At 35.8% G+C, this 26,973-nt stretch overlaps 1 protein-coding gene across 1 annotated transcript in view; it reads left to right on the top strand.

Moving 5' to 3' along the window:
- The window catches only part of dgkh (diacylglycerol kinase, eta), a 422,493-nt gene that overhangs the window by 368,460 nt on the left and 27,060 nt on the right, over positions 1-26,973 (top strand). Inside the window, 13 exon segments of the mRNA XM_039745288.1 lie at positions 2,241-2,372; positions 3,215-3,355; positions 4,656-4,773; positions 5,664-5,774; positions 8,097-8,193; positions 11,169-11,276; positions 11,691-11,804; positions 14,400-14,534; positions 14,720-14,765; positions 14,768-14,885; positions 17,465-17,570; positions 19,325-19,417; positions 22,939-23,058. Coding sequence (XP_039601222.1) covers positions 2,241-2,372; positions 3,215-3,355; positions 4,656-4,773; positions 5,664-5,774; positions 8,097-8,193; positions 11,169-11,276; positions 11,691-11,804; positions 14,400-14,534; positions 14,720-14,765; positions 14,768-14,885; positions 17,465-17,570; positions 19,325-19,417; positions 22,939-23,058 — 1,439 coding nt within the window.

Here is a 26,973-nt window from a genome sequence, read left to right as displayed (position 1 = left end):
ACCCATGGGGCATGTCTTCCCCATGAACCCCAAAGCACTTAAAACAAACACAATAACGCTCCTGTTTGGCACCACCACTCCTCCCTGGCAACCTCGTCCTCTTCCTGCCGATTCTGGCTCCAGAGTGGTGGTTGCTGGCCCTTTTTAGATAGATAGATACTTTATTAATCCCAAGGGGAAATTCACATTTATAGCCCACCCAAAAGTGCTCCAGGTGCTTGATCTCCTGTTTCTGGTTGCACTTCTGGGCAGTGCTGTAGAGTTGTCCAGGCAGGCTCAGCTTCTCATGCAGCACCCCCTGTCGGCAACCCCAGATCCCAACAAAACTGTGGAGAACTCCATCTCCCATGGAGCCCTGCGGGAAACGGAGGCACCATTGTCAGCCAAGGAGGCTGCCACCAAGCATCCCGGTGGAGGTACTGAGGAGCCAGTGGTTACTCCCCTGGAACATATGTAGAAGGGGTGTGGGACCCGGCCACCCGCCACAAGGTATTTGGTTTGCTTGTCATCACATTTCTATCACACCTACCCAAATCAATCAGGTCATCACCAAGACAGGCTGTGGACCTGCCTGATAGTTAACACTCATCTTCAAGTTTAAAGAGCTAGGAATTCAAGGATATCACTTGTATGCTTTGTTCTGATGCAGAAAGGTCCCCCCACTACCCAACCAGTTTGTCTTATAAGCCACCATTGTGGAGAAAGATTGTATCATGGTTCTTGAATGCTGTACATCCTGATTATATTGCACAGACAAAGTCAACTGTTTTAAGAATAAGAATAGGCAATCCTGTATATTAATTAAAAAGAACCTACAGTATAGCCTTTTAGCTTACACTCTCAAGGGAGCACTCATTTCTGTGTCAGAAGCCATAGTTTTACTCTTCCATGTCATTCACATGTAGGGTTTCATTTTTTTTGTTATTTTCAGCTAATTGTAGTGCTTCACAGGTCATCATCATCATCTGCCACAAATCATTTCCAAATCAACTGGATAGAGCACAGATACAATGAGATTATCATAATTTCTCTGCATTGTACCATAAATTATGCGCTGATGCAGAACCCATTATGATTTCAAATCTGAATAGTGCTTAATGAGATGGGTTCTGTGATACAGTTCATAGAATTAGAAGCCAGCTCACCAACTGTTAGGCACCCGCAGTTGGCTTGATTTATAAGGTATCCTGCAGAGATTCTACAGATACAGTAGAGATTAGACATGTGGAGGTGGTTTGAAAAGTACCTGAACATCATCTCATGTCATCGTTTGGCACAGTAGTTGATCTAATTCTGCTGTGATACTTTTTTGTAATTATTTCACCTGTGATCTCGATGTTCATTTTAAAGCTATAGTAACAGAAACTATTAAAAGGATTGAAGCAATCTCACTAAGTTGAAGTTGCAATTTGAGTGGTTAGTTATAAGATCTATACATCTCTTGTAGGGCAGCACGGTGGCACAGTGGTAGCGCTGCTGCCTTGCAATAAGGAGACCTTGGCTCGCTTCCTGGGTCCTCCCTGCATAGAGTTTGCATGTTCTCCCCATGTCTGCGTGCGTTTCCTCTGGGTGCTCCAGTTTCCTCCCACGATCCAAAGACATGCAGGTTGGGTGCATTGGCGATCCTAAATTATCCCTAGTGTGTGCTTGGCGTGTGTGTGTGCGTGCACCCTGTTGTGGGCTAGCACCCTGCCCGGGGTTTGTTCCTGCTGGCTGGGACTGTTCCACACCCTGTTCTCCTAGCCCAACCACATATCAATTTCATTGTCCTGACTTCTAGTTAATTCAGGAAATATTAAAACGACTAAAAACTCGTCCTATATCTTCAAATGCACACACAGTTTCTTTTTATTTTTTGCCTGCAAACTTTTTCTTCCGTTGGCATTTGTGGACATTTACCTGTTTTGGGAGATTCCATTTCTCCCTCCTAGCTTCAGACTCTTTCTGCTGAGCCAACAATATGAATGCAGTAAGAAATGTTAAGTAACACTATGTCAGCAGATATGGTGATGGGACCTACTTTTGGCCTTACATGTGTCAAAAGATAAATCAACGTTTCCTTTTGTTTAATCAAAAAGGGTTTACTGTACTACATTTTAAAATTGTGTAAAATAAAAGTTACTTTTTGAATTTGTTTTCAGTGAATGTTTTTGTATCACAGAGCTAAAATGGCTAAAAGTCCCAAACTAATCTGCATTTTGTATCAAGACTAATTGCTAAGTGTGTTTTCCTTATTACAGTTGTTGATGAGCAAAATGCACACACGCAGGAACAAGCAATCCAGTCTCCAGCTGAGTTAAAAAAGGAAAATGAAGATGACAACAATGATGAAGAAAAGGATTTGGATACAAAGGAAACTGAAGCACAAATGAGTAAGTTTAATGTCATCAGTATGGTATTATATTAGGTAAATTATACATAAGCCTAAAATAAACACCAATTTTTAATCAGTGATGCTGTTGCAGTGTACATTACACCTAGTGCTGTTTTTGATTTTCTTCTATTTCTTTTCAAATGTTGTTCTTACTGTAAGGCAAGTTTCTTCTTTTATCTTTAAATATCATAGAAAAATATCCATTGACATGTTCAGGTAGTGCCTATGTTAATGCTGCTGTACCCAGGTGACAGGCTGCAACACTTCACAATTAACATTGAGTAAATGGGATAAAGAGCCATTTGCCTTATGTATACAACCACACCAGCAACATCATAACTATGGCACGGAGTCTATGCTGCAGATTTAATTCAGTTTTTAGGCTCTGTGTTGTTTTGGGCTAGTTATATATGGTTTATTATTATCCTCACCATATGCTGTAGTTAAATTCTATTGATACATTGTTTATATACATGTATGTGTGTAAGGTTTCCAGTGTGTGCTTCAAACATGTTTTATTCATCTTTTAGATGTAGTTTATGTTTAACAGATTTTTTTTAAATATTAGAGGTTTTTAAGGTTCATGGCAATTTAAGTTTTTAGGCTTCAATATAAGAAGCCAGATTCATGAAAAATTTCTCAACTGCTTTTTAATAGCAAATTTATTAAATTTCACACTTTTTATGGATCTTGAAAATGATACTACAGAAAGTGGATAACATACCTTGCATATTTAAAAATACCATCTTGGATCAAATTTGAATGTATGAGCAATTTTGCACGAAAAATTAAAAATTGAGGAATTTGTCTGTTTTCTTTTTTTTTTTTTCATTGTTAAAGTAACTAAAGTGGTTCCCAGGTCTCCTCCGGAAAGGAGAGTGAGTCGAAGCACCCAGTCTTACACGGGTTCTTTCTCTATACCTCCATTTACCACTAGTAAAGAAAACTTGCCTGTACTGAACACCAGAATCATCTGCCCTGGTAAAGTAATATATTAATTTACTTCATACTCATTTTAATAGAGGGTTGTAATGGCTGTGTGTATTCCATAAGTAGTAAATTAAAAGCATGTATAACATAATAAATCTTAAAGGAATGTGTTTCATATTTGACTGGGATTGTTTGAGATTCTTTTATTATATATATATATATATTGTACTGTAACATATTATTAAAGTAGAAGCCACTTTGAAAAGAAAGTTTTTTAACAGCAGAATTAACATTAATGCTGAATTACTTCAGAAATAGAAACATTTATATTTTTGATTACAGCACATCATTCAATCACAATTTAGGGTTACAAATCTGGTTGAGATTCTGGTAACACTGAGTAAGAAATCAATTGTTTAGATTTTGTATGTCTATGGTTTTTGACAGTATGCTCCAAACTACTATCAGGTCAACTTTATAGTATACTAGATTGTAATCATAATAAACACATAAAACACATTAATTTCCAGAATTGTAAAATGCAATAGGGTACAAAGCAGGATTATGAAAATTAAAGACATTGAAAAGATGCAGAGCATTCAAGGGTATTATATGTAATGTACATCAGGCAATCAACAACACAACATTTTCAGAAAATATTCTAAATGTACAATGTCATCTGTATTCCAAATGCAAATTTGGGGTTCTGTTAGCAAATTCTGGTTATCAAACAAATCAGCAGTATTATACAAATTCATATAACAAAGCAAGAATAAATAGCTCAGCAATGATTCACAACAACTTTAATTATAAATATGGCAGACACATTTTTTAATATAGTTAACTGGTGGATGAGCTTTTCTTCTTGTTTATGATTCATAAGAATGAAGGCAAAACATTGTGTATTACTCTATTAGATATTGGGCTTTTCTTCACTCAAGGGTGATTTACACTAAAATGATGGATACATTTTATTCTAATTACTGACACAATTAAATGCTGCATGGGTTCTAAGCAACACACTATAAACACTATTTATGACCAATATATATGCATTTATGTAAGCACACCAATCAGTTCTGACCAGTCATATATTTTATTAAATGAATGAAAAATATTTATGTCCTACAATCTAGAGTTGCTTTCTATAAAGTATGTCATATCTGTAACATTCTACAATTTTTGTTTGTAAGAATGAAATGAAATAATAGTGGTGAGCTGGGCCAGAAACAGGGACACCTTAGAGGAACAACATGCTTCTTGCCATGGTTTCGTGGAACTCTAAACAGTGGAAACAAATAACTTTATATAAGTTTAGTAGAATAATTTGCTACAATTGCTTTCTCCACAGGTTTACGAGCTGGTCTAGCTGCCTCCATTGCAGGAAGTTCTATAATTAGTAAAATGTTACTTGCCAATATTGACCCTTTTGGAGCAACACCATTTATTGACCCTGATCCAGATTCACTGTAAGAAACCTGTTTCTAAGCAGAATAATTTTGTGATGTACATGATTAGTTCATATCAGTTTCATGTAATGTACTTGCAGTAAAATGTTTTAACTCATTTGTATCTGTGCCTGTTGGCTTTGGACACGTAATGTTGTCTAGATGTGTCTAGATACATGTGCTTCTCATCCGATTACTCGTGGCACTGTTCTTAGGTGGAGGGACCAGACATACTTGTCTTTATGATTTTTCTAAATCTTAAGAAAACCTTGTCTAAATCAAAGATATTGGGACCCATTCCTGGAGCTCCTTTTAAATGACACATTCTAAGGTATAAATAATACTATTTTTTTTTTTTTAAAGAATCACATTTCAGAAAAAACCTTTTGAAGATTATTACCACTAATGTAGATAAACAGAGCATTGTAGACAAAAAACATTGACAACATTCTTTTACCTGCACCTTCCAGGTTTGGAAGAGCAGAATTAAATATAGGGATAGTAGATCTGAATTGTAAAAAAAAAAAAAAACAATGAATACTGTAGATTTTAATTCAGTCTTTTATTGTATAACGCCATTTTTGATGCAGCCTGTTTATTCATCAGCAGCTCATGTTTGCCTGGTATTTAAACGTTGCTAAATAAGTGACCTTTTTGTCAGTAGCTATATTCAAACATATATGGCAGTGTGATATTTTTTTGCAAATTATACACAGGTATTAATTAATGTCTGTAAATGAATTTATCTAAAATAGCACTCTTCACAAAATCAGCATTTTTAGTTTGTTTTCCTATATATCTCTCGGGGAAGTTCTGCACAGTACATTCTGCTAAGGTTTATAATATAATAAATAATAAGCTAAAATTGAATATCTGTTTAAGAAAAAAATTGTTATATGTATTTCACACAGTGATGGCTACCTAGAGAAGTGTGTCATGAATAACTACTTTGGTATTGGATTGGATGCAAAGATTTCACTGGAATTTAACAACAAACGAGAAGAACATCCTGAAAAATGCAGGCAAGTACCTGTATGACATGCCTACGTTTAGTGCCCACCACTACTTCTTTAACACTCCACATGCATTTCTCCAGAAATTCACTGGATGAGGACAAAAGCCCTCGATGACAGAAGAGTGATAGTCTTTTCTTTCATGGTATCAGCTTTATGCATTTGCATAATAATTATGTACTTCTGCTTAGGTGCATTTGTGTGTTGTGATGTTTATTTGAAAAGCTGTGAACAAAATTAATGTACTTTAATTGATATATTGTGAGTCTGATCTGTATCAGTAAAGTTCAAGGTCCAGTACCTAGTTAGAATATTTTAGCAATACAAATCTACATGAGATTAACAAAATTGTGTGGTTCTGGGAATGTTGCCTGCTACATCATTGCATAAATATTGTGTAAAATGTATTAGATGCCAAATATTTTTTGCTTTCTTAACTAAAATATTGCAACAGTTTTTATGTACTGTATATATTTATGTTGTGACACCAGAGGTGGTGTCGCTCCTCCAAACCCACAGTCAACACGTCCAGACACCAGGTAAAAGTACCAGAAGTAATTTTAATTTCTTGAGTAAAGTGCACATAGCACCTCCACAATTCTCCAAAAATAATCAATGCAAAAAATCACAATAAATCCTCTCCACCCAGCAGCTCCGTCACCCTTCCTCCCAACTCTGGCTCTCTTTGCTGGGTTTCCCGCAGTCCTTTAAATAGTCCATGACCCGGAAGCGCTCCTGTCCTTCAGTCCACATGATCCAATAGCACTTTTGGGTCAGATGAAGATTTATATTTTTCTTTAGCCTGGAAGTACTTCTGTCCTTCCATCTCCATGACTTGGGAGTACTTCCGGGTTATAATAGAAACAACAATCTTCGTGTCTCCCTGCAGCGTCCCCTGGCGGTCCCCACGGTATCCAACAGGGCTGTGAAGCTGAACTCCATTTTCCATGTTGCAGTTAGGACTCCATCTAGCGGCCTGGATGTATTGGCCAGGATAAGCTGCCGGCCATCTCTCACAATGTATAAACAGATACAGTGGGGGAAATAAGTATTTGACCCCGTACTGAATTTGTAAATTTGCTCACTTACAAATAAATGAACAGTCTCTAATTTTTATGGTAGTTTCATTTTAATGCAGAGAGACAGAATATCAACCAAAAATCAAGAAAAAACACCTTACATAAAAGTTATAAATTGATTTGCATGTCATTGAGAGAAATGAGTATTTGATCCCCTACAACCCAGCCAGAATTCTGGCTCCCACAGATTGGCTGTGTGCCCATGTGACACACAGATTACAATCAATCAATCACAGATACTCCTGATCTCAACTCGCTATGTGTATAAAGCACATCTGTCCATAGAATCAGTTTCTTCCATTCCAACCTCTCCACCACCCTGGGCAAGACCAAAGAGCTGTCAGAGGATGTCAGGGACAGGATTGTAGCCCTGCACAAGGCTGGAATGGGCTACAAGACCATCAGTAAGAAGCTTGGTGAGAAGGTGCTAACTGTTGGTGTGATTTTTCGGAAATGGAAGAAATATAATATGACCATCAATTCCACTCTGTCCGGAGCTCCATGCATGATTGTGCCTCATGGGGTGAGGATGATCATGAGAAAGGTGAGGAAATAGCCGAAAACTACACGGGAGGAGCTTGTCAATGATCTGAAGGCAGTTAGGACCACAGTCACCAAGAACACCACTGGTAACAAACTACAGCGTAATGGATTGAAATTTTGCAGTGCCCACAGGGTCTCCCTATTCAAGAAGGCACATGTACCGGCCTGTCTTAAATTTGCCAGTGAACCTCTGAATCATCATGGGCCTGTGGTTCCAGAGTTGAGAGGGCATAATTTTCCAAGAAATCTTTTATTTTTCAAACCTACACGAAATGACTAAATGAACACTTACAAAATATAAGGCAGAATCAGCATGCATGTGCAAAATGTAAAAAAATAAATGGACTGGGGATAAAAAGTTTAAAAAGCAACATACAGGAAACACATTTACAACATGAGCTTTCAGCTATTGGGCCTTAATCTTTTTGAGTGCAGAATTAAACTTGGCTGTTTTCCCAATTTCGTAGCATGGAATGTAAATGCAGTCTTAGATTAATGAGTTTTATGTTATTCCCATTAGCTTTACTGGTGTAAATATGTATCTTATTCATCAGCATAATATTAAAGTTCAAATCAGTTTGTATTAAGACTAGGAGTTTAAAAAAAAATTAATTAAAAAATCCTTTGCTATAAATGCTAAATGTCAGCTTTTCCTAGGAGAAAATAAGAATTAGTTGTTTTATAAGTTATTTTTTATGTTGTATTTTAGGAGCCGCACAAAGAACATGATGTGGTATGGTGTGCTTGGCACTAAAGAGCTGCTACAGCGAACTTATAAAAATCTGGAGCAAAAAGTTCAGCTTGAAGTAAGATGAAATATTTGGTTGCTTAATTGAACTGTGTATATTACAGTTTACTTTCAAATATTTCTATTTCAAAATGTAGTAAGTAAATGTAGCATTCTTTTTCTATTTTTGTCATCTTAATGTATTTTTGATGTCTTTACATTCAACATTATGAACACATCATTGTAGGATTTTATGTGTCTTAATTTATACATTTATTATTTATTATTATTAATTTATACCTTTGTAGTGTAGTGTACAGCTGTAGTGATTTAGATTCTCAGTGTTTGGTATCAAGCATCATCTCATCATGTCAGTATATATCATCTCATTTTTATCTTTATTTTATTTATTTTATTTTATTTTTATCTTATTTTTTATCTATTTCAAAATGTAGTAGGTAAATGTAGCATTCTTTTCCTATTTTTGTCATCTTGATGCATTTTTGATGTCTTTACATTCAACATGATGAACACATCATTGTAGGATTTTATTATGTGTCTTAATGTATACATTTGTACATTTATTATTTATTATTATACATTTATTATTGTACATTTATTATTAATTTATACATTTCTAGTGTAGTGTACAGCTGTAGTGATTTAGATTCTCAGTGTTTGGTATCAAACAGCATCTCATCATGTCAGTATATGTCATCTCATTTTTATCTTTCAGTCTTTATATGTTCTTTATATTAATGTGCTACAGAGTGGAGCAAATACCATATCGATTAAAACTAATCATGGCTTATTCAGTTAAACATATTGCGTATGTTTTTGATATATATATATGTTGATGGCATAAGATTGGTAGTACAGTATTTGTTTTGTATTGGTGCAGCTCCTTTCAGTCTTTTAATGTGATAATGTACCGTAGATCCCAGAATATAAGCCGACTCGGTATATTAGCCGACCCCCTTCTCTACCTACTAAATTAAATGTATTTGCCGATGACCGGTATTTAAGCCAACACCCTTCTCCAAGCAAAATTTTCTAAATTTCCTTAAAAGTGTCTCTTCAGGTATATTTATCATGTTTAACAGCGAGAATTTGAGATTGCTGGCATTTTTGGTGGAAACCAGGAAGTGATTGCGGAGAAGTTTGGTAAAATGAAACCTTTGTGTTTAAACTATATACGCAAATACAGTACATCGGCGGTTGGATTTCCGGAGACTCGTTATAAATTTGATTAACTTAAATACGCAATACAATGGACCCTTGAATTACGAACTTAATTCGTTCGCCAAGGCTAACCCATAATGCATTCTGAACCTGCCACTGCAACACTTACTTAACCTTTTCATAATAAAAAAGGGTTGTATAATGTGCATAATTTACCAAAACACCAATAATTTTTCTAATGTACTAACCAAAAAGTTATTAAAAGTGCCTAGCCTACCAGAAGTAGGCTAGATTAAGCTAGGAGCTTGGTGGCGCGTATGGTCGCAGCGGCTCAGGGCTCTCCTTTTCAGTGCACTTTTTTGTTGTTTTTGTACTTTTTTTTTTTTTTTTGGCTTGTTTGTGCATGATCGGTTCAGCGAACATCCACTACACCCGTCAGAACCTTATAGACATCGGTGTCCAGAGCCAGACATCTGTTTCGAGTATTTTTCATCACATGCACAACATAGCGAGACCAGCGGGCTCTCCGTGGCTTGTTGTCGGGTCTAGGAGATGACGCAGACAGAGGAGGGAAACAAAGCAGAAGCGGGGCCGAAGATCCGGCGTTATGCTAAGGCTAAAAAACAACCATACAAGCCCTATACAGAACTTTTTTTTCTGCACTGAAGGAGCTGCTTTTAATCTCACTGTAGATGTGTACAGTAACAATAAAAGGCATTCTATTCTATTCTATTCTAGAAACAACAATTTCATACTGTACTCACCATTTAATTTGACATCTTTGGGCTGCAGGAAGGAAGGAGGAGAATGAAACGTAAGGTGGTTATTGTTTAGAAGGAGCCTCCTTATGCAAATCTTTGTAAAATTTTCGAGATGGTGGATTTCAACATGCTGTACATATTAGCGAGATCGGTCACACGAACAGCACTCTCATATTTCCACACAATTTCCATCTTCGTTTCAATTGTGATCGCTTTCTTTACCTTCTCTTCCTTCCTTAGCAATTATGTGTCTTGCTTGCATGGTCTTAGTGAATTATATATATAGGTAAATCACTGCAATGACCGAAATTACATCCACAAACACATGTATCTGGGCTTTGACTTGACGCTTACTAACGCTCTCGGTTGTTTGTTTACAATCGAGCAAGCGGATACACGTGACCGCATTTGGGTCGTAACGCAAGATGTTGGTCGTAAATCAAAAAAAAATTTTTATTTTAAACTTCCTGATAATTTATTATAAATTTTATTAATAAAATCAACAACTAAAACACTTTTTTCAATAAATTCTTTATTTAATATAAAGTACCGGCATGAAAAGTTACTTCATCTGAAAGATGGCGCTGTGGTTTCATCATTAATTATTTCCGTATTCATCTGCAAAACCGGCATTGCGCTGGAAATCTTGAATCTGAAACGATACTCGTATAAGCCGACCCCCAAACTCCAAGCCAAAAATCTAGGATGAAATTCTCGGCTTATATTCCGGGATCTACGGTAGTTCGTCCATTTACAGTGATTAAACGGAAATCATAAAAATGTTAGTATTTTTTAACATTTGCTTGACTGTGTTTGGTTGGGATGATGCACATGGTGGAAACCAAAGTTAAAAGAAAGATTGATATGACAATGAGGTTAAAAAAAGAGCAAACGTATTGAAGCATCAGTATGTGTCTTCTCTGAAGGTTTACAACCTTCAAAGTACTTAATTTAGTGTGTTTCTTTCATGCTTAAAAACATGTATTTTTAACACTCGGACTATTTTCTGTTTTTTAATTACATTTAATTTTTTATAATATATAGTTTAATATTGGGTTGGAATAATATTGAAACTAAGCTAATTCTTGTAACATTTCTATTTTGCATGCAGTGTGATGGGCAGTATATTCCACTTCCAAGTCTTCAGGGAATTGCAGTGTTGAATATTCCCAGTTATGCTGGTGGGACAAATTTTTGGGGTGGAACCAAAGAAGATGATGTAAGTGCCCTTTAACTGTAGCACACCTGTTATTTCTTTGAGGTAACATAAGCATGTGTTTTAGTAATAAAATAAAATTGCTTTTTGAGTTTTCTGATCTTTGAAGATTTTGAAAGACAATAGTCCTAGTAGACTCTGCCTTTAACTCTGAATCTGGATAAAGGAATGTTATATATGTAAAATGTAAATTAACAGTTTCAAGTAATGTATGACACTTTGTTCTAGAAGATAAGGAATGGTATGTGATTTAATATACGCTGTAGCAAATGAAAACATAAGCTAAGGCATCTTGGCATGGTGTATTAATTGAATGTTAGCTCCATCTAGTGGTTATTGATTAGATGTTTGTTTACTTTACTTTATCAATAGTTCCATGACAACAGAGTTAAATAAGTTCATATTTTTCTGTGATAGATATTTTGTGCTCCATCTTTTGATGATAAGATCCTAGAGGTTGTTGCTGTATTTGGAAGCATGCAGATGGCTGTTTCAAGAGTCATTAAACTGCAGCATCATCGAATAGCGCAGGTAGGTCAAAACGTCACAGTATCTTTTCAGATGTTTTTTATAGTCACCTATCAAAAAAACAAAATAAAAAAAAAATTGAGTTTCTTAGTGAGTTATTTAGCCTCTTCAACCACTATTAATAGAGCAATCAATTATCTAGTCTTAATGTGCCACCTTTCACTATGGCTGCATTGCAAGGGGCTTTACAAACCATAATATCGAGACAGAATTGCGTAAATTAAAACCTGTGAGATCAGAATATAAATCAATTGAGCAGAAGAATAACTAACATAAGACTTAAAATGGGACACAGAAAAGTCAGATTAGGTGTAAACTGTACAAACTGCGGAGTCAGCTTAAAAACAATAACCCAGTCCAAAACTCCAAATAATATGGTCAAGGGGAAGCATATACAGTAGATACAGAAAAGCAGAGGAACAAGGAAAGAGCCCTGAGGAACTCCTTGTGTTTCTGGCTCTGAGCTGGCCCTCCTTTTACCAAGACTAATAAACTCTTGCCTGTCAGTCAGATAGAACATAAACCACTAGATGGCAGTACCAGAGATAACAAGAATGTTCTCCATTCTGGACAGTAGAATATCATGTCTGACAGGTCAAAAGATGCACTGAGGTCTAAGAGAATTAATATACTGGTTTGTCCAGAATCTGTTGCCATAAGCAAATCATTGGTTTCTAGAAGTAGGGTAGTTTCGCAGCTGTGTTTCCCTCTGAAAGCAGACTGGAATTGTTCCATCAAATTATTAGACGTTAAGTCATGGGTGAGTTGGGAGGCTGCAGCACATTCAAGAACTTTTGACAGAAAGGGTAAGGGAGAGGCTGAAAATTGTTAAGATTGCCCGTATCAAGACCACACTTTTTTAATACTGGGGTTACAGAAGCAATTTTAAAAGTGGCAAGCACAAAGTTGGTGTCAAGGGATATATTTATTATTGTAACAGTCGGGATTATGGCATGAAGGCAGGATTTAAGAAGTGTGGTGGAGAAAGGGTCCATTACACAGGTAGGCAGCCTCATCTTAAAAAGCAGGTGCTTAACAAATGAAGATGTGACTGGTAAAAATGAAGTAAAGGAGCTGGGTAAAGTGAGAAGACAGGGAAAGATACAAATGAATGATGGATTTATGTTAGTTGAGTTATTTAGATCTTTAATTTTATTGAGGAAAAAGTGTAGGAATTTTTCACAGGCTTCAGTAGAGGTAATTGGGCCAGGTGCCAGTTGAATTAGTTTATTAACTACAGTAAACAAAAACACTTGGGTTATCATTGCCACTTTCTATTATTCTGCCATAAAGTGTGTTCATGGCTACAGTTAGTACATCCCTGTAAGTCCTTTGATTGTCAAAGAAAGCCTGGATACACACAATGACCAATTACCATTATCTCATGGCGCTGGCCAGCTGCTTTCATAAAGTGTAATTCTGAATTATACCATGGAGCTGAATGCTTAAAATAAACTTCCTTGTGTTTTAATGGAGCTGTTTTATCTAGTTCTGAATGAAGGGTTGAGGTATAGTAGTCAACAAGACTATCAAGTGTTGATGGAATAGGGAAGACAGGAAAAGATCAGAAATGGATTTAGCATGGATAGAGGAACAGATATTTTTAAGGTTTCTGAAAAAAATTTGGTGTTTACAGGTAGGAGGAGGGAGAGGTAATGAAACAGTGCAAAGTCCTGCTTTATGATCAGACAGTCCTAGATCACTGCTATAAGTGTTACAGACAGATAACCTAGGTATAGATCAGGTCCAATCTTTAACACCAGCGTGGGTAGGAAAATTAACATGTTGCACCAAGTTAAAACAGTCCAGTAAGGTCAGGAATTATTTCCTTAGTTTAAATGTAGGAGTGTCAATATGGATGTTGAATTCACTAAGAAAAATGACTCTCTGGGATAAGAAATGGATTAAAAGATCAGTCATGTCAGATAAGAAAGAACCATTATATTTTAAAGCATAAGAGATCCAGAAAAATAAGTACATTTATGTTTATATTTTTTGCTATGATGGGTGGCATCTGTTAGCTGTTCTATAGCATGCAAAACATTTTTCATGTACATTTTCATATCCATATACATTAGGATTTGATTAGATTTCATACATTAGGATTTGATTAAGACTGTGAATTTTCAAATGAATGAATAGCAGTACTTAGTTTATACACTGTTGTTTTCCTTCTCTTTGATAACTTCACAGCACACAATGCCTAATAAATATGGTTTTGAAACTGAGGCTCACTGGTATAAAATAAAAATCAGTGAAATAAATTTCCTAGAATACAATAGAGATTGTTTTGGCAGCATTTATGTACTGGTATTATTTTTGTATTCTTAACCATATGCAAACAAATTATCTGGTATTGGTTTTGTTCCAGTAACTTTGACTTCAGGAAAAATATATTTATGACAAATGTTTATTTTTGTGTTAACAGTTTCATATCATCATTTCATATCATATGATAAATCATGCAAAAAAGGGGATATATCTTATATTGGAACATGTCTCCTTTTCTATATTATAAATTTTATACTATTTAAATGTTTTTATTAACCCCCATCTTAAATGTCATTGTATCAGATCCTCTTTTCTTCTTCTTTGTAGTGCCGTTCAGTAAAAATTACTGTACTTGGAGATGAAGGTGTTCCAATTCAGGTGGATGGAGAGGCCTGGATTCAGCCTCCTGGGGTTATCAAAATTATTCACAAAAACCGAGCACAAATGTTAACTAGGGACAGGGTGAGTGTTTAAGTAGAATAGTTATTTGAAGTATTGAACATTGTAGTGTTCCAGTTGTTCAATAATACATTATGTTTCTACTGTTAACGTAGCAGCTATAAAAAAACAAAGACAATTAAAAAGTTTAATATAGAGTGTATCTACTTGCTTCATTGTTCATAATATATAAACTACTATCATGGCAGGCTTTTGAACATACTCTGAAGTCATGGGAGGACAAGCTTAAATATGATAAGCCCCACCACCTCTTCGTCCTCATCTATACTCACAGCAGTCTGTGGATTTAGCAACAGAAGAGGAGGTCACTCAGATCCAGATGTGCTCATGTGCTGCAGAGGATCTCATTACGAGGTGAAACTTGTAGCCTGGTCTTGGCTTGCTTGGAGGCACTAATGTGACATACAGTTGACTGAATCATAAGTACAAGTGTGACATTTCTGATCTCAAAACCTTTTTTTAAAATTATCTTTACCTTAATTCTTACTGTTCATGTTTCGGTATATTAAACTATGAGCAACTAACTTACAAACCTGATTCCAAAAAAGTTGGGACACTATACAAATCATGAATAAAAACTGAATGCAATGATGTGGAGGTGCCAACTTTTAATATTTTATTCAGAATAGAACATAAATCACGGAACAAAAGTTTAAACTGAGAAAATGTATCATTTTAAGGGAAAAATATGTTGATTCAGAATTTCATGGTGTCAACAAATCCCAAAAAAGTTGGGACAAGGCCATTTTCACCACTGTGTGGCATCTCCCCTTCTTCTTACAACACTCAACAGACGTCTGGGGACCGAGGAGACCAGTTTCTCAAGTTTAGAAATAGGAATGCTCTCCCATTCTTGTCTAATACAGGCCTCTAACTGTTCAATCGTCTTGGGCCTTCTTTGTCACACCTTCCTCTTTATGATGCGCCAAATGTTCTCTATAGGTGAAAGATCTGGACTGCAGACTGGCCATTTCAGTACCCGGACCCTTCTCCTACGCAGCCATGATGTTGTGATTGATGCAGAATGTGGTCTGGCATTATCTTGTTGAAAAATGCAGGGTCTTCCCTGAAAGAGATGACGTCTGGATGGGAGCATATGTTGTTCTAGAACCTGAATATATTTTTCTGCATTGATGGTGCCTTTCCAGACATGCAAGCTGCCCATGCCACACACACTCATGCAACCCCATACCATCAGAGATGCAGGCTTCTGAACTGAGCGTTGATAACAACTTGGGTTGTCCTTGTCCTCTTTGGTCCGGATGACATGGCGTCCCAGATTTCCAAAAGAACTTGAATCGTGACTGTCTGACCACAGAACAGTCTTCCATTTTGCCACACTCCATTTTAAATGATCCCTGGCCCAGTGACAACGCCTGAGCTTGTGGATCTTGCTTAGAAATGGCTTCTTCTTTGCACTGTAGAGTTTCAGCTGGCAATGGCGGATGGCACGGTGGATTGTGTTCACTGACAATGGTTTCTGGAAGTATTCCTGAGCCCATTCTGTGATTTCCTTTACAGTAGCATTCCTGTTTGTGGTGCAGTATCGTTTAAGGGCCCGGAGATCACGGGCATCCAGTATGGTTTTACGGCCTTGACCCTTACGCACAGAGATTGTTCCAGATTCTCTGAATCTTCGGATGATGTTATGCACAGTTGATGATGATAGATGCAAAGTCTTTGCAATTTTTCGCTGGGTAACACCTTTCTGATATTGCTCCACTATCTTTCTGCGCAACATTGTGGGAATTGGTGATCCTCTACCCATCTTGGCTTCTGAGAGACACTGCCACTCTGAGAAGCTCTTTTTATACCCAATCATGTTGCCAATTGACCTTATTAGTGTTTATTGGTCTTCCAGCTCTTCGTTATGCTCAAATTTACTTTTTCCAGCCTCTTATTGCTACTTGTCCAAACTTTTTTGGGATTTGTTGACACCGTGAAATTTTGAATCAACATATTTTTCCTTTAAAATGATACATTTACTCGGATTAAACGTTTGATCTGTCATCTACGTTCTTATTACAAATAAAATATTGACATTTGCCATCTCCACATCATTGCATTCAGTTTTTATTCACAATTTGTTTAGTGTCCCAACTTTTTTGGAATCCGGTTTGTATTATTCTAAGTGTCTACCCTTTGAATATAAATGGTAACACTTTTTGTTTTGGTATGATTTTAACAGATTCAGTAAGAATCAACTTCTTCGACAGTTTTATATTCCTTTTCAATTCTGTCTACTGCGTTCTGAGAGATCACGTGGAACTGTTAAACTCATTCATTTAGTTATCCATTTATTCTTCAGTTCTGTGGGAAACTCTGCTTACTTGTGGTTATAATTCAACTCTTAACAACAGAATGAATGAGCATTGTCCATTGTTCTTATAAGCCATTTGTCAAAGCATTCTGCTGAGAATATGGTTCAGGGGTCTTTCCACAAAGCACAGGGATGCGTGTTTCTTATTAAAGTACATTTATTTTGTTCAGGCAGTGTGAGTATAAGGTTTGGTGTGTGCATAAGTGGGCCCTGCAGTGGAGGCTGTTTTTTGACAAGGTTGGCTTTGCCTGTATCTATCATGAATTGGATTAATTAAGCAAGAAGAGAATGGAGAATGTCATGTCATTTTTTAACTCTTAGCTGCCCTCTTGTGGTAAAAGCTTGTTATGTAATAAAATAGTTGATAACAGTTATTGAAAATCAGTTAGGTTTGCCGATGATGATGATGACGAGAATAATAATTATTCTTTACATTTATACAGCATTTTCATTTCACAAGGAGAAAATAATTATTAATAGGAATATGTCACTTTATAATTTTTTTTCTTTGTTAACTGAGGTAAGAAGAAAAAAATGTAGCCGAAATAAAATTTCTGCAGTTGTATTCGCGCTGCCACGTAATTTAGTAATCTAGTTTTATGTGATGTTTCAGGATTTGTGAAGCAGCAAAATCCCACAGCCTGCTGGAGCAAGAATTGGCACATGCTGTGAATGCATGTTCACATGCATTGAACAAAACTCATCCTAAATTTCCAGAAGTAAGTATATACTGTATATATAAACCATTTAGAAAATCATGTAGTCCCAAATGTTAATTAATTTTGTTTATTGTCTATTTAAACCAATATGTAAAGGATATCTTTCTGTGGAAGCACATTTAATTCTAGCACTGAAGTGCAATTGTTGTGTGTTCCAGTACTTCTGAAGTTAGTGTGTGTGTATGTACATATATATACCGTGATACCTCCTCGATCGCGGGGGTTGCGTTCCAGAACCCCCTGCGAAAGGTGAAAAACCATACCTTTATATTGTCACGCTTGGGTCACATATTTGCACAGAAACACAGGAGGTTGTAGAGACAGGGACTTTAAAACACTGCAAACAAACATTTGTCTCTTTTTCAGAAGTTTAAACTGTGCTCCATGACAAGACAGAGATGACAGTTCCATCTCACAATTAAAAGAATGCAAACATATCTTTCTCTTCAAAGGAGTGTGCGTCAGGAGCAGAGAATGTCAGAGAGAGAGAGAGACAGACAGAGAGAGAAAAGCAAACAATTAAATCAATAGGTGCTTTAAGTATGCAAAGCACTGACCCACAAAGCAGCCGCAAGAAAGGGAGCAATGTGAAGGTAGTCTTTCAGCATTTTTCAGAGGAGCATCCGTATCTTCTACACCAGTGTGCGAACAGCCCCTCTGCTCACACCCTTTCTGTCAGGAGCAGAGAATGTCAGAGAGAGAAAGAGAACAAAGCAAACAATCAAAAATTAATAGGTGCTGTTCGGGCTTTTAAGTATGTGAAGCACTACATGGGAAGCATATTGTATATCATTGAAGAGTTTTATTTAATATGTAATGCATGCTCTGATTGGGTAGCTTCTCAGCCATCCGCCAATAGCGTCCCTTGTATGAAATCAACTGGGCAAACCAACTGAGAAAGCATGTACCATAAATTAAAAGACCCACTGTCCGCAGAAATCCGTGAACCAACGAAAAATCTGTGATATATATTTAGATATGCTTACATATAAAATCCGCGATGGGGTGAAGCCACGAAGGTCGCAGCGCGATATAGCAAGGGATCACTGTATATGGGTCTGTATCGAAGGAGTGACATAAATACCGTATTAAAGGAGTGACATTTTATTGGAGTGACATAACGAGTCGCCTACCACACACAACTGAAAGTACGCTCGCCAAAAAAATCGTTGCTGCCTCACCTACCAAACACAACTAAAAGTACGCTCGCAAAAAAAATCGTTGTCGCCTCACCTACCACACACAACTAAAAGTATGCTCACCAAAAAAATCATTGTCACCTCACCTATCAAAAACAACTGAAAGTACGCTCACCAAAAAAATCGTTGTCGCCTCACCTATCACACACAACTTGCCAAAAAATATTATTGTTTCCTCACCTATCACTTGGATAGTTGTCACTCCTTTAAAATTTATATTTGAGGTTTCACTCCTTTGTTATGTTACTCCTATGAATAGGGCCTATATATATATATATATATATATATATATATATATATATATACTGTATATATATACTGTATATACATATATATTTACTGTATATACATATATATTTACTGTATATATGTGTACAGTATAACACTGACCTTGTGATATTGGTCCAGCCTATGTAGCATACCAAAAATATCTCCATAATGCAGTCACCAGTCATGTGTACCACTGAGTCTGACTGAGAATGTCAGCATACTGGATAAACAAGTAATGTATAGTTATAATAATAATGATAATGAGTGGGTTTTTGTGTTTTCTAGAGCCTGACCCGGAACACTGCCATTGAAATTGCTAGTAATGTTAAAGCTTTGCACAATGAAACAGAATTACTGCTAGTTGGAAGAGTTCCTTTGGTAAGTGTGCTAAAATCTTAGTAGTGGCCATTGAAACTTTAAACTTGTTTGTTACTGTTCTCAATCAAGTCATTTAGAAGTGTTTTTTTTTTGTCTTTTTTCTTAATTAACCAGATCATAATATATTAGACGTGGAACCTAACATATATAAGTAACTGACAAAGGAAACACTTGTGTAATTTATTCATTTTCTAAGGCAGTTAAGTTTCTCTGTCACAGTCCCTATCTCTTTCAACTGTTCAGTGTACCATTCATAGTTATTTTACTCTGTATTTTACATGCTTTTTTATATAGAATTTTCGCACATTTACATAAAGCATTCTTTCTTTTCTGATTAGTATTTTTCATGAACTCCTTCATTTCTTTCATATTAACTCCAGATTATTTATCAAATTTTTCAGTTCTTCAGCTTGAAAGCATTGTTTTTATCATCTTTCAGGTAGTACTGTGGTGGTATCTTGTAACCAGCTGGTAATGGTGTTAGAGTTTTAGATGAAGCTGACAGATCAGCACCAAATTTTATTTTATGGGATGACTTCAGATAGTCTCAGTTGTGGGTCTCTCTTTTAGCCTTACTGATGACTGGGCTAATGGTTTAGTCACTGCCTTGCTGCTGAGTGCACTATCCAGGTTCAATCTGCAGCGGCAGCACCCGGTAAATCAGAGCCCAAATTAAGGCCTGTGTCTGTTTATTGGTGTATCCTATCACTTGTTAATCTTTGACAGCTCCACAAGAGGTTGTTTTTCTGGGGGCCATATTTTGTGCTGTGTCCAAGGAGACCTCACCTGGAGCCTCATGTATAAACGGTGTGTACGCACAGAAATGTTGCGTACGAACGTTTCCATATTCAAATTGCGATGCATAAAACCTAAACTTGGCGTAAAGCCATGCACATTTCCACGGTAGCTCATACCCTGTCGTACGCAAGTTCTCCGCTCGGTTTTGCAGACTGGTGGCACCCAGCATCAAAGCAATGCTACTGTTCCTGTATGATATATCTTTCTTTTTCAGATCCACATTCCTGACGCGGCTTTATAAATACACTGAAATTAACCACATAGTGTTTATTAGTTTAATGCATCTGATTGTAATTAACCTGTAGCAATATAATGGTCCACAGAATGGTCAAACTTCTTCTTTCAGCTGTTCCTGGATCATCTTTTTCCATATTACTCTCACTGCACCACTCAGAGCAGCTGATTAGAAAGAGAATTATCGGTATACAGCACCAAGCACACTCTGCCTCAGCCATGCTTCCTATTTGAACTGCTTCTCACAGGGCAAACACTTCAAAACCTTTCCTGTATGGACCTCGCGGATCAGAAACAGTTTCATCCCAAGAGCTCTAAACACAATCAATCACTCCAAGTGCTCCTTGTAGAACTGTTTGTACTTATAAGTACAATTACCTCACTGTAAACTTGTGATATAGTTATAATATTGCACAACCTGAGCCACTTTATAAAGCGCGTATTTACATATGATGACGATATCATTTTTAAGATGAAATGCAGCAAAATATGTATTATATTATACAGATGAAACTTTTACATTATTTAAATAATCTATATTGTTAATAATTAAAGAACACGGTGTCGCTGCGATATCAAAGATCTGGCGCTCCATTCACGGATTGTTCCTGCCTCGCACTGTATGCTTGGGACTGGCATGAAGGATAGAATAATTAAACATGTACTACAAAGATATTTCAGTGTTCCTTAAAAGTATAGAAGAATCGGCATTATAAGCTTACAGAAGGCTTAACGTCTATTACAGAGCTGATTGTGTGGCGATTTGGTATTTGGAGAAAGAAAAGGAAGGACAGGAATTGGAGGTTAGTATGGTTTGAAAGAGACAGTACTGCTGCAATAAATTATTTTATCGAAATTCGTGTACAATCACTGCGCCACCGTGTTCCCATGTTTAATAACATGCTTTAACTCCTATCATCATGAAAATGATATCACGTATACATATCAGTATTTTAGTTATTCAAAGAGCTGTAATATCATGAATGTAATGGATTCTGTGTCCTGTCAGAGGTAGAGAAAGCCGGTTTAAGAAGCATGTAGTGATTCACACACATAGAGCACATAGAAGATCAAATAAAAAACAAAGCATTTAAAGTACTGCTTTAGTTACGATGTCATTTGAGAAACTAGTAAATTAATCCATTTTTAAGATAAAGTTTTTAATGTTCTACTTTAATGACAAAATAAACTACATGATTAAAGTGGAAATTTCGAGATTAAAGTTGACATTTCTTGCTTTTTCCCCCACTGTGTGCCTTTTTTTTTCTCTGTACCCTAATAAGCTTTCATTTGACGGTAGCAACGACTCACCTTTTCACAGCGACTTTGATATGTAACTTCTTTTTTATTTCGGGCACTGTGCGACTTTGTGAACTTGAGCTTTTCAATGCACTCGATCAACTTCATTTTTTTGATTATACCACTGTTTAAATCAATAAATAGTACGTTTTTCCTTGCCTCCACTTGGTATTCGCTGAAATTGTTCTATTTTTCTTGATGGTTTTGCCATTGTCTTTTCACAGAACGCTGAGCTTAAGGGCTATTAATATTGATTTACATATTCAAAGAGGCGTAATTCTGGGAGGAGTTGGGCGGGACAGCAGGCACGTGCACGTGTGTTACTCTTCACTCTGATCGGGATTTATGTAGCTGAAGAACATGGAAGTTTGCATACGCACAAATTCCTGCATCTGGATTTTTCTGTGCGTACGCACATTCCAACTATATGAGGGGTTATACATGAGGCCCCAGGTCATTTAGAAAGCAGGAAATCAAGAATAGCTGAACAATAGTGATAATAAGGCACTGCTACCAGAGCAAAGTTGTCTAAAGCATCCGTCCCCAACAATCAAGCAAGACCAAATCATACTAAATTAGGGATTTTTCTAGTTTCAATTAATCTTGTCTTTTTCCCCTACTGTAAATTCTGTCATTAATAAGATGTATTTGTACCCATGACTGCAGCTTATTGTGCCATTCTCTGTAGCACTAGGAACTTTATAGCTTGAAAATCTCATGTGGGTGGCACTTTTCTTAATAGTAGGACCACCGTGTTTGAGACCAGCAATCACAACACATTTAAAAACATACAGATCCAACATATTGCCCATTGTATTATTTGGTTTAATAACAATTTAACCTCTGGACCATGAATGCATGCTATATATTTTGAATTGTTGCTGCAATGTTGGCACTTTGGAGGAGAAGGCTATTTGCATTAATGGTCACATGTGTCTAATAAAATAGTTGCTGAATATGTATGTAAAAAAAAAAAAAACCTACAAAATTGGTACAGAATCATGACCTCAGTAATAATGTTTACCTTCTACATTGATGACGTATTATCACACTATCAGGGCTAATATTTCATTAAAATGTAACTGAAGGATACTTTTTCAGTATTTCTTTTTGTTACTTTTTGAAATCAATACACTACTAATGTTTATTTGCTATTTTTTGTTTTATTTACTTTTGCTTTCCTCGATAAGCAATTGGACTCCCCTCATGAGGAGCTACTCTCTAATGCATTACAAAGTGTGGAAATTGAACTGAGAAAACTTGCAGAAATTCCTTGGCTTTATCACATTCTTCAGCCTGATGATGAAGAGGTATGGGAAAAAAGACTCTTGATCCTTGTGTTAAAGAAGGTGTCTTAAATATAATAGATATAATTAAAAATGCAATTTGCAAGTATTTGTTCAAGTTAATAATGGGAGAATAGGTCCTAAAGTCTTATTTTTTTAGTAGTGTAAGTGGCTATGCACATATTTTTCTGTTATTCTGTGTCTGACATGTTGTTTGCATTTTTATCTAGAAGTCATCCCCAGCTGTTAGAAAAATTCTAGCTTGTCATTGTTGCCAATGTTATACTTTACAAAGAGGAAGTATTGTAAAAAGTGGGATGGGGGTAAAGGTTTTAATATAACAGTTTGCTATTTAAATGTGCCCTTTTCTGTTTAAAGGATTTATAAATACAAGAAAGGCAAATAACCTAAAGCTTATTTAAAAATAAAACAAATAAAGCTCCACTCCTCCACCATGGTGCAGAGGTCAACAAAAAACTTAAATGGAAGTAAAAAGATCCAAGAATTACATCATTTAATTGAGAGGAAGAACAGAGAAGTATAGAATAGGAAAGATACATGGATAGAAAACAATATCAATATAAAGGATGAAGGGCAGACAGAGACATGAGACCAAAAGACAAAACAAGGGGACAATACAAAAACATGTGGAGTTAAATACCAGGAATACTTAAACAGGCAAATTTACAAAGTGGGCTGGTATGTAATCCAGTAATGCAGTACTGCTTCTGTTCTTTTACTATACTGAATTCTCCACATGGTTAGTTGTGTAGATCTTGGCTAGCTATACATTTTTGAAATGTCTGCCTGTTCTACAATTGTCTTAGTTGACTTATACAGGGTGCAATGTCTGTCCCTGCTGTAGCAGAGCCGGGGTCACCTACAAAATAACATTACTATACATTGAGTAGGTACACTATACATAAATGTATTGATGTTTATCCATACTATACAGTATATTTTCAAAGATATAAGCAAAACCAAGTTCATTGCACTTTAGGGACAATGTAATGGTTAGTCTAGGGACATTTTATTATGCACAATTTTCCACTGTATACAGTGCCACTCCCTTGCAATGTATTCTTCACATAAGACAAGGTTTTACTGTAGTGTTTGACTTGTACCTCAGATGTCAAGTTTTACATTACTCTATTTACTGTATTAAAATGTTACATACCCTACCTGTTCTGCAAGTTAGAAAAACATTCTATAAATGTAATTAATTAATAATTATGTTTCAAGTTGCATTAAGCATATATTATAGAGGCTAAAAGAACTATATAAATTTTGTCTTGTTCACATTAAAATATCTTTTTCATTTTGATCATGACACCTTGGAGTCTTAATGTACTTTACCATCTGTGATTTAAACATATTTTCTAGTTTAAAAAAACAAAGACCAAGTGATATACAGTATACTGTGATATTGGTCTGAATTCTTCTTTTCTTTGACATGGTTTAAGTACAGTGTATAGTCACAAGAAATAGTTTAGGTTTATAAGGTTATTATTGTCAAAGTAAGCAATAACAAATACACATCATAAATAACACTATGAAATATCATCAGAGTGCAGTTTATGAAAGGTAGACCTGTCCACATTATGAGGTAAAACCTATTTCATTTGGCTGATGTTTTATATACTCTACTATAATACATCTTTTAAAGATCAATAAAGGACTCAATAGTGGAATGACTGCCAAATAATGGCTCAAAAATATCTTAAGGAACGATTCATCTCCTGAATGAATGAGTTTGCTCTTTGGTTATACATCATTTATGATTTTAATTGAACTTAAGAATAAATGTAAGTTTTTACTAGCTTTGAGTTTTAAAAGTTTTATGTTTAATATCAAATGTCCTTAATGTTTTCCACCCGAACCCCTTAATCTATCATTAATAACATTTCAATTAAAATTGTCTATAACTAATGACATTAGTTGTCAGTGCCTTTAGTTGTAACTCAAAAGTGTTGTTTCTCTGCCCAAATAAAATAACACTATTTTTTATATATATATAAAGGACTATCGCTAGATACTGTTCTTCTTTTCTGCATATGTGTCTGACTTTGTTAAACAAGATGCCTGTTCTTAAGTGAATAGGGGATTTTTTTCCTTTCATTTTTTTCTTTTTTCCTTTATTGTACATTTTTGCAGAAATGGCTGGTGCTCAAAAGGCAGAGTGAGTTTTTGTTTCTTGATCAAAGCCAGCAATACAAGTTGACTTGCCAAAACCTGTCATTCTAAATAGCTATCTATATGTTTCCAAGATTGAGAATAAAGGCATCATGCATTGGCTTGGCCACTAAAACCATAGAGACAGCAAGAAACTAATACTGTATATAATCTGCGGAAACATGTACAATCAAACATTGTAACTCTTTTAGTTTTCAGACTTTCAAGTTCTGGTGAAAACAAATGCTAATTACTTAAACACCATGCAAAACCTTTTAAATATCAGTATTAGTATGCTTATTTAAGATTATGTGTTTTCTGTGTCCACTGTATGTATATGTTTGATACCTTTCATTGATTTTTTTTCTTTAAATGATAAGTTCAGAATTTTTCAAGTCAAAGTTATTTCTTCACAATCATGGTATATATTAATTCATCATATGGAATTGTGCTTTTGCCCTTTATAATGGAGATGAAGGGTACTGAGGTCCCAATGTGAAAACAAAAACCTTAAACTTACTGAGTATGTCCACCTTAAAGTAGGAAAGGTTTCAATTTAAGAAAACACCCTTCTGCATTTCTTAATCATGCTTGTGACAACAAAAGTAAAACGGAAATAAAACAACATTTATTTATATAGCACATTTTCATACAAACAGTGTAACTCAAAGTGCTTTACAAAATGAAATAAAAGGAAGTTAATATAAAACATAAACAGATTAGGCAATACTATTATAGAAGTATGTAACAAAGAAAAAGGTGAAGTCGAATAGTCAGGAGGACAGTAAAAACAAAACAAATAAAACTCCAGAATCTGCAGGGGTTCCAAGGCCCAAAGACGGCCCAGCCCCCACTGGGCATTCTACGAACATAGATGTTCTAAATCAGTCCTCCTGGTTTTCAGGCTTCACATGAAAAAAATTGATGTTGATGATTATGTGGACATCTGGGATACCCACCATTCAATCCATAAACAAATGGGGCAGAATGACATCGTGATCAGGTGGTGGTGACACAGATTGCCACCACAGAAGAACCAGAAAAGACAGAAGAGAATAATATAGATTACTAGGGAATTGCATTACCTAGAGGAAAATGATAATTCAATTCCCACACAGACTAGCTTTAAAAGAAAAGCCATTTTTAAATAATGGGTTTTTAGCAGTTTTTTCAATTGTTCTACAGTATTAGCCTGGCAAACTTCTGTTGGTAAAGTAATGCATTTTATTACAGATTTTTACAACTATTTTCTTGAAGTAAGGATACTTCTATGTTTGCTAGCAGCAGGCATCATGTTTTGAAACAAACAATCCCCTGCAAACTGGATGCAGACCCTAGTGCTATGAGGTATGAATGGCAGCCCTGAGCTAAAACATCTGTACTGATCTTTCCAAAATTAGGCATGATTACATTTAAATGTATACCTACAATGTCTGTCCGGCTCTTGTCACTTGATAGTAGGCTACACACATGCTCAATCTCTCTCTCTGTAGGCTACTGAAGCACAAGTGTGCATGATGATAAAGGGCAGTAGCAGGGAATACCTTTGTAATATAACAAAATAACCATCCATATTGTAAACAGTGTAAGTGATCATAAATGTGACATTTTAAGGTGAAAAAATATGTAAAAAGTTTTTAAGTGACATGATTTTATTCAAAAATCATACTTAAATCAAGTTTTATATGATGTGTTATTTTCTTTTCATCTCTAAGCTGTGTAAAAGCTAACCCTGACACAGACAGATACTGGAGGCACAAGTACAAA

This window comes from Polypterus senegalus, chromosome 2, assembly GCF_016835505.1.
Source record: "Polypterus senegalus isolate Bchr_013 chromosome 2, ASM1683550v1, whole genome shotgun sequence".
In the NCBI taxonomy this organism is placed as follows: domain Eukaryota; kingdom Metazoa; phylum Chordata; class Cladistia; order Polypteriformes; family Polypteridae; genus Polypterus; species Polypterus senegalus.
This window is presented reverse-complemented; position numbering and strand designations above follow the sequence as displayed.